The sequence below is a fragment of the Ostrinia furnacalis genome, unplaced genomic scaffold (genome assembly GCF_004193835.3).
Source record: "Ostrinia furnacalis isolate ACB-3 unplaced genomic scaffold, ASM419383v2 OfSCF0794, whole genome shotgun sequence".
Lineage (NCBI taxonomy): Eukaryota > Metazoa > Arthropoda > Insecta > Lepidoptera > Crambidae > Ostrinia > Ostrinia furnacalis.
This window is the reverse complement of record NW_021131033.1, coordinates 46,420-67,120: the sequence shown is the minus strand read 5'-3', so window position 1 is coordinate 67,120 and position 20,701 is coordinate 46,420. Positions and strand designations below refer to the sequence as shown.

Genomic DNA, 20,701 nt, shown 5'->3' with positions numbered 1-20,701 from the left:
TGTAATAATAAAGATAAGTGATGGTGTTTTTAAAATTATTTTATCGATCAGAAATAACGAAAATACTTTTTGTTGTGGGTGTGTTTTGCAGTAAAACGATTCTTAATATTTTACGTTAGTAACANACTAAGGGTTCGGACAATATTTTCATTGAATAATGTTTCCGACAAAGGTTGTCAAATTGACTGACATGTTTATCGTATAGTACAGTCCACTATGAAAATTAGCTGTGGTTAGTTTCAAATACATATTTTAAAGTTTTTTTTCACTTTCTAAGTGTTGAATTTTATGGAATTGGGAAAGAAGTACCGAGTTTGAAGCGTTTATGAGCAGACAAAGCAGTTGAATATTCAAGTTCTGAATTTAATTATTGATGAATAATAAAATAAATCATACTAGCTCGATTGATGGTTTCATTTAATTTATTTAAACCAGGTTACCTATATAATCTTTATTCGTTAATTTATGAAAATATCAATTAATTAGGACGTAATCCTGAATGCTGATACATAAAGTTAGCCTATTAATTTAACACAGGTACGACTGTACTCAGTGTTGCACTATCAAATGCAATTGACGCGCCTCTATGCCAGGGTTTTTATGTTCCTGGTCAGGCTATAACCAACTTATCAAAGAGGACTTAAATTATTATACTTTTACCTAATGTAGTATTGACTTATCGAAAAATACCTACCTAGAAATGTAACAGTCAGTGTCAGCGTCCGGCGCCGGTTACCAAATGAGCGACCGGCGCCGGCTGCCGAATCAGCCGCCGGCGCCGGCAGCGGAGGCACACCCATAGAAAAAACACACCTTTCCATGCCGTATGGATATTTATATCCAGTCGTAAAATTTTTATGGAAAAAAAACACCTTTCCATAGATACGTCAAAAGTTGTTTTGACATTTTAAATTTTTAAAAAAATCATCATCCAAATATTTTTGTATTATAATTTGTTTTAAATGTTAGATTTCATATTAATTGCTTTTTCATAAGAAAAATGTTGGTTCATGGGCTTGTGAAATAATGTGTATGATATTATGAAAACGTAAGTGATTATAGTGTAATTGTGTGCACTTGAAGTGTTTGTTTACATGTACCTACCTATGGAAATTTCTAAAGAATCAGACTTTATTTAATTCTTTAGTTTTCATAAATTTATTAATAAAATTTATTTAAGTATAGGTAATTTTTGAAGTCGGTGTGTCATTGTCTGTTAAATTGACTACTCTTCATACTCTCTCATCTGGAACTACTCTTGCGCACTCACTTTGTGATTTTGTTCGATTTCTTAAATTTGGTTGTTTCGTACTTTTCTATTTACGTTAAATTGAACTTACTGTTGCTCCTTGTTGCTTTGCAAACGCTACAATCTTTATGTCGAGTTGAGTATCCTTCTCGGCATCTAGGAATCGAAGACCTTGTGAAACTGTGCTGTGAATTTCTAACTTTTATTTATTTTATTATTAATTAATTATTTAAAGTGATCAGTTTTGTGAATGTGAATTCAATAAACTGGAATCATGCCCCAGAAGACATGCTGTGTACCTGGCTGTTCAGTAATGACTTATGATGGTATGTTTTTAATAATTATTATTTTAAAAGATTTAAAGATCATTTATTAATTTGTTATTTATTCACTTGCAATAAGCCGCAATGTAGTCCTGGCAAATAAATGACAATAAATAAATAACAACGTAACAAGAGTCCTAAAAGAAGTCTGTTGTCGGACTGCCTACCAAGGAGACATTAACAGGACGTCTTGGGTAAAGGTATCAAGTTCAAATCGCTAAAACTTTACTTATCAAATCTTATAATTCTAGGTTGACAGTATGTAGTACTTGTTGTTGTGCAAAGGAAGGCTAAAGTATACATTTTTGTTAGAATTATAATTTTTAACTATGTTAAGTTTTATTAATCTAAGGTTTTAAATTATTTTTTATCAAAGTGTTTAGACGACATAATGACATATCCGCCAGATGGCAATACGTAGACGGGAGGTCCAAATGCTGCATGACTGGTTATTTTTGACATGACATTGACAGATATGTCAAAATCCACCAATCATGCAGCATTTGGACCTCCCGTCTACGTATTGCCATCTGGCGGATTTTTCAATCGCGAAAACCCTCATTTCACAGTCACCCATGTAAATTAGTCAAATAACCTTTACACAGCTTTAAATGTTATAAAGCTTTTTGTACAATACAGTTTATAAAATAAAATAAAAATTAAAATTCATAAAATTTGTTATTAGATTAATACCTTGATGGTTATTTGATTTTTATCCATATTTTCACTTTCCAGGTGTTACACTGCATAACTTTCCTGACCCGGAAAAAAATTCAAAAAAGTTTAACGTCTGGGTTGCAAATATTTATGGCGATTTAGCTACATTGGATGCAACAACAAATTTTATTAAGAGACGAGTATGTCATAATCATTTCGAGGATGTTCATAAATATCCTAAGAACCGACTCAGTCAATTGGCAATGCCAGTACTACATTTACCAGGTAATTAAACAACGAAAAGTATCTACCTAGTTCTATTAATATTTGATTCACCCTGATAATAATATGAGATATGTTTGAAAGTTTGCAAATTAAGTTTCCAAAAATTACTACTAATTTATAATGCACTGCTTTACGAAGCAGTAAAAATAAAAGTAAACAAAATTAAAATAGTTTTCTTTCTTTCTACAGTGTGAGTCACGATAAAGTGCACGTGCACATATGAAAATACATAGGTGAAACTAGACCTCTTAGTTAAAAAGTTATTTATTACGTTTTCTTTACAATAAGAATTAAGAGATAAAAAATTCTATAAAAAATAAAAAAATGAAAATCTTTTTTATTATTTTACCTTTTTTTCGTCACTAAAAATAGTTTTAGTGACGAAAAAAAGGTAAAATAATAAAAAAGATTTTCATTTTTTTATTTTTTATAGAATTTTTTATCTCTTAATTCTTATTGTAAAGAAAACGTAATAAATAACTTTTTAACTAAGAGGTTTATCCTGATAAAATAAAAACAGTAATAAAGCTAAATAACAGGCGATACTAAAAAAATAATTATATTCGCGACTAACGAGAGATTTTGTCGCTGTCGCCTCACTAGTGCACGCACAGTTTAAAAAAAATGCGATATTGTCATTGACCACAGCAGTGGTGTCAGTGTTGGCAATATAGTCAGGCCTCCGTCACTCGCCTATGCCGGCCGAGATAATTACCTACAGCGCGCGACAACTTCAAGTTGCTAATCAGTCATGGCCGCCCCGCGCCTGTGTACACACGCGTACCTATACACGCTCGGTCGATCATCATCACAATCAAGGTTTATTGTTCCAACAGCACTGTTATCCTTCTTTAATAGAAAATCGTAATATATAGGAATAATAATTAACTGTAGTAATTTAAATAAATTAATAAAAACTACACTTTTTAAATAATTTTGAATACTTGTGACAAAAAACTGTAGCAAAAAAACATTTTAGCTAATATAAACATTAGCTTTACTTCACCGTGNTAGAATTAACTTTTACAGGTTATTCAGTAAAAAATATGAATAGTGACAATTTAAAAATTATGTCATAAACTGCATTTAAACATGAATTTGATTTGTTATTTGTTTGAAAAAGAAAGAGTTTTAGCGAATGTTTTGTTTTTCGATAATGAAACGCAAATCCCCCCCCCCCCGTATGAAGGTTACTTTTTATTCAAAAAGGTTACATTTTTTTATATTTCTGGTAATTTCTGACAAGACCCGACTGGCAACACTGTACACAAATGTCATTACCTCGTCCCCCTCAGGAAATGGCGAAATTTTTTTGTATGGAAATAAACGCGCGCTGCTACTCCTGTTATTTCTGCTCTCTGGTGAAACTAGACCTATTTTTATTGACGAAAAAAAAGTAAAAAAATAAATAAGATTTTCATTTTTTTATTTTTTATAGAATTTTTTATCTCTTAATTCTTATTGTAAAGAAAACGTAATAAATAACTTTTTAACTAAGAGGTATATCCTGATAAAATAAAAACAGTAATAAAGCTAAATAACAGGAGATACTAAAAAAATAATTATATTCGCGATTAACGAGAGGTTTTGTCGCTGTCGCCTCACTAGTGCACGCACAGTTTAAAAAAAATGCGATATTGTCAGTGACCAACTGACCACAGCAGTGTCAGTTGGCAATTAATTATTTACGTTTCTGCTGAAGTCTAACTAAAGAATTCGACTTTTAGTACTTTTCTTCTAGAAATTAATCTGCTTATTCGCGTTGAGTTGAGTCCTCTCCTCCGTTAAGTGTGTGTGTACAATTTCCGAAGATATTGTGTGATTCAGTGCAATTGTTTTTGTGCGACCCGGAGACTTCGTTTGTGCTGTTTCTTTGTGATATAGACGCTTGTAGTTTCTCAACAAATAGCATCATGCCCAAAAAATGTTTTTTTGGATGTCCAGTCGGTAAGTATCATCAACAGCATCATAATCAATCCCAATCCGTCCCCTACCTAACCTAAAAGGGATACTTTTGCAGGGTTCTATATTGGCTTTTGGCTTACATAAAATTCTAAATCCTATTCTTTGTCTTACTACCGATTTGTGTTCATAATAATCTCTCTTCATAATTTTATTTTTCATACTTTTTTTATTCATACATTTTTATTACTAACAACGGAGCTCATAACAGTTAGTAATCATATTTTTTTTATCAATACTGTTACTGCTAAGAACCATTTAAAATACATAATTTTTATTTTCAGATCTTTTTTCTTCATAACATTCATTAATCATATTATTGTTTTAATTAATAATATTGTTACTAAGAACATACTTCAACTCATAATGTTGTTGTTTAGAATAATTTACTTTATAACAGACATACTCGTATCTTTAAAAAAATCATATTTTATATAATTTAATAAAGTAGATAAGCATGCAGAGCATGCAGCATGAAAGCAAGCATGCAGCATGCATTGGTATCTCCTCGTCTCTGGCGCTGCGGGATGTGCAGCCCTTCCGCCCTTGCGTAACGAGGCTCAGGCACCCACGCTTGCTTCCGCAGCTTCGGCTTTTTGGATCGCCATCGGCGCCTCAGCGACCAGCCTCAGGCGCTCCAGCTCACCCAGGTGCCTGAGCCTCGTTACAGCGGGCGAGGGCTGCCCTCCCTCCGCGCCTCCGGCTTTTAAATTACACTCTAGGGGTAGGGCAGACAAGACTACGTGGAGTCGGTTTTGCAGCGATTCGTTTCTGTCATGTTAGTTTTGTGGCACAAAATATTCCCTGTTTTGGACCATTTCAAATTAATTTAATGTTAAAATACGATTTAATACGAATAAAAACATCATGATTTTCCATAATATGGATAAATACACTTATGATATGAGTAATAAATTTATGAAAACAAATATTAGGATACATCACATTTATGAATATTATAGTGTTATTTATTCGAATGATTATGAGTTTCGATCATTAGTATAGAAAAATATATGAAAACAAATATTAGTAAAAACTAAGTGTATGATTAGTGATATTATGAATATCAATGATTATGTTTTTAAATATGTAGGTTTTAAATTTTTTATGAAGAATGATCATTATGCTATCAAATTGTATGAGAAATATTTTCGGACCTCCAATGATAGGAATTGAAAAGTTATGTAAGAAAATGCGCTACCCTTTTGCAGATATTATTGTCATAAATCACCTTAGGTGTGAAGACTAAAATCGCTCTATTACACGGCAATTTACGGTTTTCGGAGCTTTTACGTCATTATTAAACTAGCCTTAATATTATTTGTGCATAAAATGCCTAAGCCACTTTAGAATGACTGATTATAAATACTGTTATGTACTTATAATGTTAAAGTAAACAGCTATAACATAATCAGCTTCATGTGGATTCACTTAAAATGAAAGATTGACATGTAAATGATGCCTATCACGTCAATCTTTTATAGATCTAATTACAGAAATAAATATCATTTAATACTAGCTTTCCGCCCGCATGGAATTTTGTCTGTCACAGAAAAACAATATCGCGCGCGTATTTGCTCACCGTTTAGACCTACCCTGGACTACGACAAACATTTTATAACCAAAATCAGCTCAATCGGCCCAGCCGTTCTCGAGTTTGAATCAGACTAACGAACTTCAATTCATTTTTATTTATATAGATTAATTGCATTATTTTTAGTATCCTACATTTATATCAAGAATAATATTAGTGAAAACTCAAAACTGGGATATAAAGACTATTAATCCTAATTAAAATATTACTTTCTTTCCAGCAAAGATCAAACACAATTTCCCAAATCCGGAAAGGGATGCTGACCGTTTCAAGGCTTGGGTTCGTGTTGCTGGTGGGAAGTTGGATAGTGAAGAGGATTATAAACTGTACAGGAAGAAAATTGTCTGTGATATTCATTTCACTGACAAGGATAGGACCCGTAGTCACCGGTTGAATTGTCTAGCAGTACCATCACTTCATCTTGGTAAGATTTACCTGATAAAATTCCATAACACAGATGGCTGTTGTTTAAGTGTTACAAAATATTAACAAAATCTATCATCATCATCATAATCATTTATTGCTTCATAAGTGTACATAGGTGGTGATCTTAAATTTAAAGTCAACTTATGACCCTATTTATTAATATAGGTATAATACACAGTACCTATTCCCCCTTACTAATAAAAAGTTACATGCTTGTAGTTGTTGCATACTAAGACTAGGCACAGACCACCGATTTTTAGTTAGCCGATAATTGTGCCCGATTTTAAATTGTATTAAGAATCGGCCAAATCAAATCGGTGTAGTGCGCACTTCCATACATGCACATACTGATCAACTGCCGGACTAAACTATCGGCCGACGAAAAATCGATGGTATGCGCCTAGGCTAACTCAACTTATGTACTTTAAGACTTGCCCATGGTAGAAGAATCGATCTACTATTTCTATGTATACCAATTTTTCCATTTTTTTACTAATGTCCTAATTACAAGTTTAACTGTCTCGTTGGAGCATGGTTCTGGGTTCGATTCCCGGGTTGGCCAGTATTGTTGGTTTTCAACCGACTTCAAAAAAAGGAGGTGGTTCTCAATTCGACCCATATGTTTTTTTTTTTTTCTATGTTTGTTACGCGATAACTCCGCCAATTATGAACCGATTTGAACAAATCTTTTTTCGGCGTATAGGTAATACCTCAAGGGTGGTCCCATTTAAATTTAATAATAAAAAAACAACCCCCAAGGGTGGAAAATTGGGGATGAACTTTTTTATACGTAATATCTCCGCCGATTATAAACCAATTTGAACGATTATTTTTTTTGTTGAATAGGTATTATCAAATGGTGGTTTCATGCGAATTTGAAGAAAATATTTCACCTCCAAGGGTGGAAAATTGTGGATGAATTTTTTTATACGCAATATCTCCGCCGATTATGAACCAATTTGAACGATTATTTTTTTGTTGAATAGGTATTATCAAAAGGGTGGTTTCATGCGAATTTGAAGAAAAACTGGTCATGGTAGGTACAACTCCTTAATGCTTAGGAGTTGTAGGATAATTCTTTAAATAATATAAGTACAAATAGACCAACAGTTGTATTCTTTCATGTTTTTAAGGTGGGCTGACGGTTTAAGGTCTTTTTAGGTTTCCTATATGGTAACCTGTATTTTGTAGGGAATATTTTACACTAGACATGAAGAATATGGTCTCAATGTACTGCCTACCTTCAGTGTTCCTCGCTCTCTGTGGGCAGACTCTCTTTCTAAATAAACAAAAAATACAAAATTGCTCAAATTCAATAAAACTCAATGTAAAATCTTTATTTCTTGACATAGGTATAATTTAAAATGATAAGTGTAAATACTGGTAAACGTTTTAGGAAGAAATTACTGTAAAAAATGTGAAAAATGTTTACAATGATCCAATGTCGGAAATCACGAAATAAACACTTACGCGTGGAACCTTATGTCACTTCCAGGACACCACGTACTACCGCAACCACGCACTACAAAATTTTGCACCATTTCTTGTGATAAAACAATGATTATTTCCTGTAAACAATCTCAAACGAAATTAACTGCTTAATAAACAAAATAGTAAACAACCGCCATGATGGGCCGGATTGGGCCGATGTTGCCACATGGTACCGATTCCCCAGGAATTGGGATTGTAATTCCCTGATTCGCCAACACATTAAGCCTAAATGGCCGACAATTTTGTGATTTTTTATTTAACTAGGTAATCTTAGTTTCAAATATTAATTATTTATTCCATCATCAGACCAGCTTAATGGTACCATAACATTGCATTTTCATCGTACTTACATAAGTGTACCAAAATTCAGCTCTATCGGTTGAGAACTGGTCTTAAAATCAGTTGCAAGATTTGTCCCACACATACTAACAAACCCAAACTAAACTGTTGGCTTTAAAAATCTAGTAAAATTTGTAAAGATACTGCTTTTCATGAACTTTCAAGGAAAACTGTAGCGGTTAAGATACATCAGTTAGATTAAGAGTAATAGTCATTTAACTCATGTATTATAAAATTCCTTAACTAGTGAAAATTCCTTAGAAGAAAATATTAAAACTGACAATTACTTTAGATGAAGTAATTGCTTGCTTCTGAAATATATTGTGTTAATGACGGACAACTACGGAACCCTACACTGCGCGTGGCACGACACGCACTTGGCTAATTTTTATTCTAGTGTTTTTTAGCGTGCCTGCTGTATCTTTTTGGTAAATAGTAAGTACTGGATTAACGATTAACGGACTTAGGATAATTTAACGGAAGTTAACGAGTCCGTTAACATTTTTTATAGTTAACTTAAAAGTTAATCCGTTAATAGAAATGTTAACTTCGTTAATTAACGATTAACGGATTAACGAGTTAATGCCCAGCTATGGTTTTATTGAATTTTCTACAACAGTACTGATCCTCATTCACTAACCAAATCAGAAGTTAAACAAATAAATAATTAATATTTGAAACTAAGATTACCTAGTTAAATAAAAAATCACAAAATTGTCGGCCATTTAGGCTTAATGTGTTGGCGAATCAGGGAATTACAATCCCAATTCCTGGGGAATCGGTACCATGTGGCAACATCGGCCCAATCCGGCCCATCATGGCGGTTGTTTACTATTTTGTTTATTAAGCAGTTAATTTCGTTTGAGATTGTTTACAGGAAATAATCATTGTTTTATCACAAGAAATGGTGCAAAATTTTGTAGTGCGTGGTTGCGGTAGTACGTGGTGTCCTGGAAGTGACATAAGGTTCCACGCGTAAGTGTTTATTTCGTGATTTCCGACATTGGATCATTGTAAACATTTTTCACATTTTTTACAGTAATTATCCTGCTTTCGCCTCCGAGATTTATTTTACCATGTAGTACCCCTGTACGACAACCCAATCCGCACACAATATTCAGCGTAGTAGTAGTAAAAAACAAAAGAGCGGGCAACCCCACCCCTACCACGCTGTGGGCTCGGTGTCCGAGCGGTCTCATTCCTTTGTGCGCACGCGCAACGACCGCACGCAGTATAAGAAAAATGCTTAAGTGACGTCACCAGGACGTTTTTACCGACAAAAAACGTAATTATTTTAAGTTGTGCAGTGTAGTGACGAGAATTAGACCCAACACAAGGTTGGTTTTAACAACTATTTTGTGCAAGTGCTCGTACATTTTTATTATAATAATTAATGATTAAACGAACTTAAAAAGTGAAGTTCTATCATAATTATGCGAGGGCTTTGTCCGAAGAGATTAGAAACCCTCCCACCCGTCTTTAACAATCATATACTCATATGTAGGTATATTATTAAAAACACAAACCCCCATATTAGTGAAATGATAAAAAATACAAATTACTACTCCAAACTAACTGACGACGGATACCAATGTCAAATGGGATGTAAACTGAGATACCCACAAAAAAAAAAAAAAAAAATATCCTCAACTAACAGTGCGTAAACTGGCATCACCGTACGTGATACTACATAGTTCTTATTTCTAATCTCTTCGGACAAAGCCCTCGCATAATTATGATAGAACTTCACTTTTTAAGTTCGTTTAATCATTAATTATACTTTAAGTTATTTATTTATTTAAACTTTAATGCCAAAATAAATTTGTACATAAGGCGAACTTAATGCACTAAAGCATTCTTTAAAGTTACTGGCTTTTGCACAGGATTTCGTCCACAAAGGTTTCGATAAAAGGTAGGCCTTTCTGATATAGACAGTGACCTAGCTAGTGTAATTCATCCAGATTCGTATGAAAACTTCGATATATTTTTTTTAAATTAGGTATTTACTTTGCCGTTTTCTTGATACCTCATATCCCTTAGCACAGGTTTCTTTTTTGAAACCTCTTTTGTGGCACCAGTCCCCACACTATGGGTGGCAAATTCTTGGCCTAGTCTAGTTTATTTTTAAGGATCTATATTGTGAAGGGCTTAGTAAAAAAAAACTTATATTTTGTTTATTTTTTAGATGTCACAAATTCATTCATTGGCTGTACGAAGTACGCCGGGACATCTAGTCTACCAATAACCCAAAAAATTTCTTCCACAGCAGTTTCTTTTTATCATCCCCAGCTACCTCCATTTCCTCCTTTTCACACAATACCCCCATACCCCCACGTAAACCAGGTACGCTCATTACCCGCGGACACGAAGAAACTGTAATGTTTGGCGCCCGCGCCGGAACGCGCCGAAACTCGTCCAATTAGGGGCGGAATGCCGGCGAGAGACCGGCGTCGGTTCAGAAGGTTGACCAAAACTTAGGAAAATGGTTTTTCCACAGGACAAGATTTGAGAGTCTTAAAGGCTGCAATCGATACCACTATCTTACCTAATACGAGGTGCAAGTGACCGCCTGAAATATTCTACAGGAGGATTTTAGTTGTGATATTTTTCAAGTTACCTATTTACTTTTCAAGATTGTATTTAGAAATATTATTATTTATGATTGTATCGACTATGAGATATTAATGTGCATCTTTTGGCCCATAACATGTTCTCTGTCTGAGAAAAAAAGGAAAACCCTTTCACATTCCTCAGAATTCCTCCTACATGGTCGCCCTACTTTAGTGTCGTAACAATGTGCCCTGCAATGAATCGGTATTTTGAAAACTATTCATGACCGAACTGGTTCGTCCGGACAATCCTCGGCGATCGGGACTCAGCAAATGAAATAAATCCCAATTATGCCTTTGGAAACAAAAAGTTTCGAGAGACGATTGAAATCTATCGATGGAAAGTTTTCAGAAACATTTACCTACAGCTGATTTATCATTCGTCGGACAGTTCCAATATGAGAAATATGTCAAGATGACTAAATTTATTCTTCGGTTAAAAGTTATCTGACGATTACAAAATCAGCCCTAAATTCCACAATAACTCCATGCACTAGAGTGAATATGTATGAAAACGTCGCGCTATGTTCATGTTCATAAAGAAAATTAGTAGCCTTATTTGTTAACACAGTTTTCTCCGCTATTTAGACCTGAAAATCATCAAATATCGTAACACAAAAAAATCTAATAATTTACAAAATTTCTCTAAACAGTGACAGAGTATTTATAATCTTCTAATGGTTTTAGGGATTAACAATGTCGATGAGCGTAATAATTGAAGATTTTAGAAACATCATCCTCCAACTGGAAATAAATTACTAAATTATTTACTGGGTTGCACCATCTTACTTACTTTAACTATAACAAACGTCAAAAATATGTCAAATTCCTTGCAAAAAGCACCACAGCACAATCGTTATAGTTACGGTCAAAGTTAGGTGGTGCAATTCAGCCTAAGCATTTTACTACGGAGGCTGCTCAGTTGTACTAAGCCTAAAGTTTAATAAACTTAAGTCTGACACAGTGACGCCAGCCCACGGCGCGACTTTATTAAACCGGGCCAAAATGCAAGGGCACGTTTTACCCCTTCCTTCTTTGACAAAAGTTCCCCGAACTGGAAGCCATGAAACGAACGATTTTTAGGGTTTGACAGTTGGACATTCGACACAGAGCTTCTGGATTCTGGAAATTATTAATATTAATTAATNTCCCAGCCGTTCCTTAACTGCGGTTGCTGCACCTCTTCCTGGCACTCTCCTGAACGACTCTGTGTTACCTAATGTGGCTGCCCCTCTTCCTTGTACCCTCCTGTACGATTTCATTGCTTAGCCATATGCCTGGTCCAAGGTTCGACGCCACAAAATCAACTTCGTACGAGTGAAAATAGTTTAAATACTATTTCCCGTGATTGCAACATTTTTCTTTACTGCTTCGCCTCTATTAGTCGTAGAGTGATTGTATATATCCTATAGCCTTCCTCAATGTATGAGCTATTCAACACAAAAATAATGATTTCAATCAAACTAGTAATTCTTAAGATTAGCGCGTTCAAACAAACAAACAAAAAACTCTTCAGCGTTTTAATATGAACTTGTTGTTGTTGATTTTTGGCGTCGAACCTTAGACCAGGCATACGGCTAGGCAACGTAGTCATGCAGGAGGATACAAGGAAGAGGGGCAGCCACAGTAGGTAACACAGAGTCGTTCAGGTGAGTGCCAGGAAGAGGTGCAGCAACCGCAGTTAAGGAACGGCTGGGACGAACAAGGATAGGCGCATCAAGCTCGTAAGCCTTGATAGGGTTACACTGGTTGAGGTGGCCCTTTTCAAGACTTGGAAGCCTGTGGGTAACAAACCATTGGACATGGAGAGGGTCATTAATTATACGTATATTTTCTACTTTGCCGAACTTTAGCGCGAGAACGGTTTGTCCAAAACATATGAATTTGGTCTTATTCAATGCAGGATTAAGTATCCTTCAACCGTCATGAAGACCACTTTTTGATAGGGTAAGTCCTTTACGCGGTATAACCGGAAAACCGAAAAAATGCCCGTTTCGGGGCCTCCCCCCCACTTAAGCACAACTCCGTCGAAGTCGAAAACTTAGGAGAGTCTTAATGGGCAACCAATGAAGCCATTGAAACAATAAAATCTTTTGTAGGAATTATTTCCGATTTAAAAGCTAATTCTACTGGACTATTATACCTATGTCAAGAAATAAAGATTTTATAATACATTGAGTTTTATTGAATTTGAGCAATTTTGTATTTTTTGTTTATTTAGAAAGAGAGAGTCTGCCCACAGAGAGCGAGATAGTGATACATAATTTGTGCTTCAAGTAGGTATTCGGAGTGTGGCCTCCATTTTTATCTGTAGCTTCATGGTGTTGACCTGCTAGTACAATATGGCGGACTTTGTGGCCAAACCTAGGCGAATTTTTTTATTGTTGTTCTAGTTTAATATTTTTATGAAGTTTGCTGTGCACTGATACATGTGAAGCACTCCTCCATATTCGTAGTGTAACTGTGAATTTGCTAGTTTGATACTTTTTCTGTGAGGTACACCAGATTACTGAGTTATATCTCGAAGCTGTTATTTGGCCTATTGGGCTGCCACAGTGGTAAGAAAGATTTTCAGTAAGTTATTTGTGCTGCCTGAATAACTGTAACAACTTTTGAAACAAACTTCCTATAAGGTCTATAGATTATGCCTCATAGCTGTATTTTGGGCTGCCCAAGTGGTAAGAAACATTTTCAGATATTTCTTTCTGCTGCCTTATGTTATTTGTAATAATTGTGAATTTAACCGGCCGATGTTTGAACCGGTCGGTTTTAGGGTTTTTTTTTTTACAAAAGAAAGTTTATTTTTCTTGATTTTATCATGGAAATGGTGCTTCTCTGAACCTATTCTATGAAAATTTTGTAATTATTACTGAACATTTCAGGTTCTTTGCATGAGTAGGCTGTTTATTTGTATTAGCTCTACCTATACTAGTATGATTAAAATCGTTTCTACTAATTGAATGATTATTATTTCATTTGTCATTGCCATTCACTTTCCTTCGGTTCATCAATTTTAAAATGTTAAATACTTACCTTAGATACTCAAATGTAAAGCTATAAACAGACTCAGTTACTTTTGTATACAATGCTAAGAACAAACCCTTGTTCTGGTGCACTCTGGTAAAAAGTAAGACCAAAAATTTTATAATAAAAATTGAAAAATAATAATTCCACTGACTGAAGTACATAAAAACATGTTGATTTTAGAATGAATTAAATTTTCAGATTTGGGGAAGCACTTACATATGTTTCCTAATCCCAAGAGATTTCACGATCAATTTAAGGCATGGGTTAAAGTTGTCGAAGGAAAACTAAACTCAACTGACGACTACTCATACTTTCGTACCAAACGTATCTGTGATAGACATTTCACAGAAAATGACCGAAACAGGAATAACAGAATCAATGCTATTGCTATACCTTCTTTATTTATAAATGGTAGTAACTGCTTACCATACTTACTTATTATTAATATTATAAATGCAAAAGTAAATATCTGACTGTAACCTTTTCATGCTTATAACTGAACCAATTTTGATGGGTGCATTATTTTAAATTACGAGCCTACTCATAATTTTTACAATATTTTCCTTAAACTTTTTTAGGAAAATATTGTATCATTGAAAAATCTTCTGATTTTGTGCCCATTATAAAATCTTTGTTATTTTTCGTTTCAGAACGTGCCAGAACTGAAACAGATTCAGAGTTTTCTGAACGTGCCAGAACTGAAACCGATTCAGAGTTTTCTGAACGTGCCAGAACTGAAACCGATTCAGAGTCTTCTGAAGACGAAAATTTGATAATGAAGTGTTGTGTTCCTGGCTGTAAGGATCTAACAGGTGAATAATGTTATTAATTTTAATCTGACTTTATACAAAACAATATGTCTAGTAAGGTAAATTGACTAAAATGTATATGTATAACCAAAACACACTTGAAATGTTTTAGCAATCTGCAATAAATATAAATAAGTCTAATACAATAACCTATGGGAAAAAATTATGCCAAGTTGCATTTTTCATACAAATTTAAATAAAGCAAGATAAGGATTAATGGTTTCTTGTCAATTTATAATGTTCTTTTAGATTCATCATCCGCAAGACACTTACATAGTTTCCCAAACCCTATAACGGACCGAGAGCGCTACAGAAAATGGATGTTGGCAATATATGGTGAAAATGCTGATGATACTGACGAACACAAAGTGCGAAGAATTTGTACATCCCATTTCGAAGCTAAATACCATTGTCGCTTTGGAAGATTAAGCAATAACGCTATACCAACTCTAAACCTATCAGAATCAGGTATGACTCTTCTGAAGTTTTTTTAGAATAGTTTATCTTTTTCTTTGATCAAGCCTAGACTGTAAACTATTTGTATACCTATTATTGAAAAATAAGTCAATAAACGGTTGGTAGGGCAAAAAAAGAATGAGACATGTATAGGCTCTTTAAGAGCATTTTGACGATTTGTAAGTACATATTAAATTAGTCTATATGAATAAAGACAATTTTGATTTTTTAATACATGTCTAAATATCCAAGGTCAGATATCCAGTGGCGGTAAATTTTTTACAGAATCAATCCAATACAATAGACAAGCATAATATAAACAAAATAGCAACAGACATAAATTAAAAATATTATGCGTAACAATAACATAAATGAAAAAGCGTCATCTTTGGCAATGAGGGCTATCGTTTTTATACTTAACAGTTGGCACCCCTGGCGATTGACAGGACCTTACTCTACAGTGGCGCCATCTTGATGAGTGCAAATACGATAGTCCTCCTACCACTTTAGCGCTCACAAGTTGGCGCCACTGTCTTCACTACTGGCAAGTGACAGGACCTTACTCTACAGTGGCGCTAACTGGTGAGCGCTAAAACGATAGCCCTCATTCGGCCTTTGCTGCTTGTCAGTGGGTTGTGCGCCGATATCCATAGTACTGTTTTGTTAATAATAGATAATAAAAATACCTGCTATTAATTAGAACACAAAACACTGCATTCCGTGACCTAAGAACTTACAATTAGCCTATTACGTAAGTTTGTTATGTTATGAATAGATAAATAAGTATAAATAAAAATAAAGTAAGCAATTAATATACTTTTTATGGGTGCTAGCTTAACGACTAAACACCCAGACTGATAGACAGCAGTGGTAGAGTTAATATTGGGATGTGTACAAGTGCTTTTTAAAAGCCTATTTGCAAAAATAAGAGTTTTGTGAGTTTTTTTTAGTTTACTCACACCAATTATCACAGAAATTAAAATTCATCATTTCAATTTCTGCCTGGCCAGGAATCTAACCCAAGTCCTCTTGGCATAGTAGTTTGTTCTGATTTCTGAACCACTACATCAAATGGCCGCCGAATGAATGAAGATTGTTTATGAAATAAATCTTTAATTGGTTGTCTGGTTCACTTGACTAGGGCTAGACTAGATAGTGTTTTTCAACCTGTGGATTGCGACCCCCTGGGAGGTCGCGAGAGGTTGAAAAACTATATCAGTAAAAAAACAGTAAAGTTTTAAGATAAATTTATCCGAAATCTAATTAATTATGCTAATGCGTAAATGTTGTATGGATTGAAGTATTCGGTCCCTACAGCATCTTTGTAACATTATTATGTATGTGTTACAGGAAATGTATGAAATCCGTCATTGTATACAATTCCTAGGATTTGTGTATAAGTCCTAAAATCACCCGGAAATGTGTGATGTAAATTATATTAGACACATTTCCTAGGAAATTTACACATTTCCTAAACAGCAATCGGAAATGTAATTAAGATTTCTTTTTTTTCCGAAACTTAAATGGCGCTCCCGCGCCGCGGCCGTTGTGTATGTGACAAGGTCGCAAGTCTAACCTAACCTAACCGAGACTTTGTTATCCAGCTACTACTGAGCTACAGGAGTACTAAAACCTTCATGTCAATAATAGTTTAATAAAAGATATGTTAAAATTAGGGTTTTCCAATACTTCAGCGTAATATGCGTGATGCCGAAAGAAAGGTATGCCAATAGGCAAATATTTTTTTCAGTCAAAATATAATAGTGCGAAAACAACTTTCAGGCTAAACAATAATAGTTGTGAGTTAAAAGTACCTATCGGTCAATGTGGTTTGTCTAAATAAAATTTTAGGCGTACTGAGGGGCACTAAATCACATGACCGCGCTTGTGCCGCTTAGTTTTATACATTTCCTAATACAATATTGGAATTCTATAAAATTCCTAGGAAAAGTATACATGTCCTAGGATATGTGCGTATTAAAAAATCTCTGAAGCAATATTTTATACATTTCCTAAATAGCTTCGGAATTGTATACATTTCCTAGGAATAGTATACAATTCCTAGAATTCATACATTTCCTGTAACATATGCATTATTTGCATGAAAGGTCGAGCGAAAAGTAGGGGTTGTGGTCGGGGGGTCGCCAAATATTTTTTCATACTAGGGTTCTGTGTTATATTTCTTTCTTTCTCATCTATTTCTTATTGTTTTGCAGATAATGAATTAAAATGCTCGGATGTTGAGTATCTTGATGAAGATTTAGAAGACGATTTTGATCTAGCAGACCCATTAAAAGAAAGTCTTGATAAAGAACAACCAACAATCGCTGCTAAACTAGAACAGGATTTCAAGACGGCTCTAGACGAAATTGACTTATTATTTTTGAGCTATGCCAAAACATTTCGGACGCTTAGCAAGCAATTCCAAACGATGTTGAAACTCGACATGGCGAAACTGTTTACCCGTTACGAAATAAAGAATGATATGCTGAGTAAATCTAAGGAAGAAAACCAAGATACCGTTCCAGTGGAACTTACGCTTCCTGTTGAGGAAACATCCAAACCCTCAACGCTGCTGCCTAAAGACCCGAAAAAAGTATTTTTACGACAGGTTCCTTTGAAAACCGTCATGTCTAGCTTGACGAATATTAGGACCTACAGTAAATCTAACCCTAAAATTAGAATTTTGAACGAAACGAAATTGCAGTCAAAAGATATTACAGAAAAATCAAGTGTTGTTGAAGTTGTACCGACAAAACTTAAACCAATTTATAAGAAACCAAAGCTTAAACCCACGTCACCCGATCCAATATCAACACATGAATCGATTATCACTATTGATGTAAATAATGAGGATGAAACAACAATTAATGAAATGCACACTCAAAATGAAGATGATCCTGAACTGATGATGGAAGTTACAGATCCAATTAAAACTGAGACAGTTTTTGTATTCTCGGATGATATGGTTAAAATTGTAGATAAAACGTGACGTAGTAGCTAACTGTAAATGGCTTGTAGCATTTGGTAAGTTGTTTTTTTATTTTTTTCTATAAATTATGTCTATTTTATTTATTAACACGTTTCCCATATTCAATCATTGTACAAATCTAGATTTCAACGGTCATATTTAAATCAATTTTCGATCAAATATCCACAATTTTTGATACGTTTACACTGTAATATTGTATAAATAGTCTTACGAACAATGTAAAAATGTTAAAACATCGAAAACCATAGATATTTTCACTTCAATCAAAGTGAAATTTGTCAGTTGATGGACAGATTTGGATTAGGATTGAATATAGAAAAACCAGCATTAGACGAATTGAGTTCTATGTAGGACTATCAATCTGCCACGGTCGGCTCTCTAGTCGATACTGCCGTCATCAACCAGGGCGTGTGAAAGCTCATTTGACGCCGGGTACCCGGTGGTGAAGTGTATGGGCATGGTACGTAGCTTTCACATGTTCCGGCGTAATTAATCCGGCATACCCATACATTCACGACCGGGTACCCGGCGCCGGATAGCCGGCAACCGGAATGTGTGAAAAGGCACTAACAGTCTCAATGATTTACTATTTGTCCATTTAAAGCAATTCAACAATTCACAAATTAAAATCTATGCTTGAGTTCGATCTCAATTTAGAGGTGTACTTTTCTCCTGATTTATTGTTTTTTTTGCAGGACTATGCTGAATACAACATGCGTCCATGTATAATGCTCTGGCGCAGTAAATTACATATTAGTAATAATTATAAATTTCACATTTTTGTTGCTACGGTGAAAATGGATTATAATATTATATTGCGTCGTGACTCATATATGACAAGCATAAATTGGTATACATTAAGGCTGAGTTGCACTACTTTTTAAAGGTAACTGTTACGATAACCTGTGTTTTTTTTGTATGGAGTTTGACAGGCTTTTGATGTCTGTTATAGTTAAAGTATAGTAAGATGTTGCAACCCAGCCTAAGAATGGAAAAGTCTACCTAAATAGTAATTTAATTTTTAGCGTTAAGAGTTGCATCTCAAACTAATTGGAAAATTATAAATAACTTGAAAAAATCGAACTGCCTAAGGCGGGAATTGAACCCACGACCTTTCGCTTGCCGGGCGACTGCTCTTCCAACTGAGCTACTTAGACACTGGATGAATCCGTCGAAATTTTTTAGTGTAATACTAATGTAATAATAATATAATAATTTTAGTTATTTATAATTTTCAAATGTGTACCTAAATATTTATCAGCAATTTTATGTATCAGTCTTAGAATCAAAATGTGTCCTGACACCCGTATTCACAAACGATGCTTGCTTAAGTGAAGCAGCAACGCTATGCGAAGTCGAACGCACAGCGTTGAATAGAGCTCTGTGATTGGTTTGTGTGTGTCACTCCGCCACTAAACTAGTATTGTCCATGAATAAGGTTTTTGGGACCCTGTGCGTCCACGCGCACTGTGACACCTCATCGTAATGTTTGTGAATACGGGTGTAAGTCGAAAAAAAGTGAGAATTCGTCACTAGTATTAATTTGTAACAAATCTACAATAATCGTTATAATAACCCCAGCTGCGTTTGTGAGTTCGAGTCTTACTGGGGCTAAATTATATTAATGTGAAGTGCAACAAGCATTTATTTGTAAATTGTGTATGCTTTTTCGTTATTTACTTGACGCAGTACAGTCAGCGTCAAATAAATTCGTGACGCTCCAAAGTGGCCAAACAGTAACAAACTTATTTCAATGTAACAAAGAGGTGCGAACTTTATAGAAAGAAAGAAACATTAATTACGATGAACATCACTTAGTTAAGGACAGAGAACGTATACGGAAAAAAAGACAAATAGCACATAAATATTACAAGGAAATAAAAAGTGAACTGAAGAACTGAGCAGTGCTATCCCGTCGCAACAGCGATGCCCATTGCAATGGGACTCCACTCAGCATAATAATATGCTGTGACCCACAGTGGGAAAGGCCACGACGCTGGTTTTCAGTGTGTTTATGGTTTTTTGGGTGTCTCGAACTATTTGAAGCTGACTTTACAAGTTCTGTTCTGTTTTGTTTTAATACAAATTAAAAAATAATTATTAAGCTAAAGTTCCGTTTAACCACTCGTGGTAAGCGAATGGTGGTGATTGGTGTGAAAGTTGGTATAGTCTGGTCTGTAAGCACGTAGAATTGTCGCGCTCGCACACTCGCTGCGGGCGCCCGTTGCACAGTCGCGACAGCAATATAATTACGCGAGAGCGATAAGGGTGGGTAGCTTGGGGTCATTGGACAAAATTCTACGTGCTCACAGACCGGGCTTTAGAATATTAAATACACTCGACGTCAAATAAATCGCACCTCCCGCGACAAGCATTTTCAAACGTATGCATCCCCACTTCCCACCAATATTGGTACCATTTAAAAGCCTAGTTCTAACCTTCATTTCATTAAAGGAAAGGTTTTTACCCCAAAAATGTATCT

At 34.8% G+C, this 20,701-nt stretch overlaps 1 protein-coding gene and 1 non-coding gene across 7 annotated transcripts; one reads left to right on the top strand and one right to left on the bottom strand.

The window, feature by feature from the left end:
• Positions 1-957: 957 nt before the first annotated feature.
• Positions 958-19,208, top strand: LOC114350154 (uncharacterized). 6 transcript variants are annotated; one of them, XM_028300824.1, is made up of 9 exons: positions 958-1,048; positions 1,485-1,575; positions 2,308-2,514; positions 6,291-6,494; positions 14,161-14,373; positions 14,613-14,774; positions 15,021-15,239; positions 17,444-18,254; positions 18,915-19,208. In XM_028300824.1, the coding sequence occupies exons 2-8, from the start codon at positions 1,524-1,526 to the stop codon at positions 18,217-18,219; spliced, it is 1,833 nt and encodes a 610-aa protein (XP_028156625.1). In that variant the 5' UTR covers positions 958-1,048; positions 1,485-1,523; the 3' UTR covers positions 18,220-18,254; positions 18,915-19,208. The 6 variants fall into 6 exon arrangements, with proteins under 6 accessions (XP_028156625.1, XP_028156626.1, XP_028156629.1 ...); XM_028300825.1 differs by lacking the exon at positions 958-1,048 and having other exon boundaries at positions 1,163-1,575; positions 14,649-14,774; XM_028300828.1 differs by lacking the exons at positions 958-1,048; positions 14,161-14,373 and having other exon boundaries at positions 1,168-1,575; positions 14,649-14,774; positions 18,915-19,207.
• A 95-nt stretch (positions 19,209-19,303) lies between these two features.
• TRNAA-GGC (transfer RNA alanine (anticodon GGC)) lies at positions 19,304-19,376 on the bottom strand. The gene has a single exon. It is a non-coding gene; the product is annotated as a tRNA-Ala (tRNA).
• Between the last annotated feature and the right edge of the window lie 1,325 nt (positions 19,377-20,701).

What these genes read in the sequence shown, in the direction of transcription:
- LOC114350154 (XM_028300824.1), top strand. Translation starts at nt 1,524, where the DNA reads ATGCCCCAGAAGACATGCTGTGTACCTGGCTGTTCAGTAATGACTTAT. An exon ending in AGTACCATCACTTCATCTTG is followed by an intron (nt 6,495 to 14,160) that starts GTAAGATTTACC and finishes TTAAATTTTCAG; the next exon opens with ATTTGGGGAAGCACTTACAT. An exon ending in TGGCTGTAAGGATCTAACAG is followed by an intron (nt 14,775 to 15,020) that starts GTGAATAATGTT and finishes ATGTTCTTTTAG; the next exon opens with ATTCATCATCCGCAAGACAC.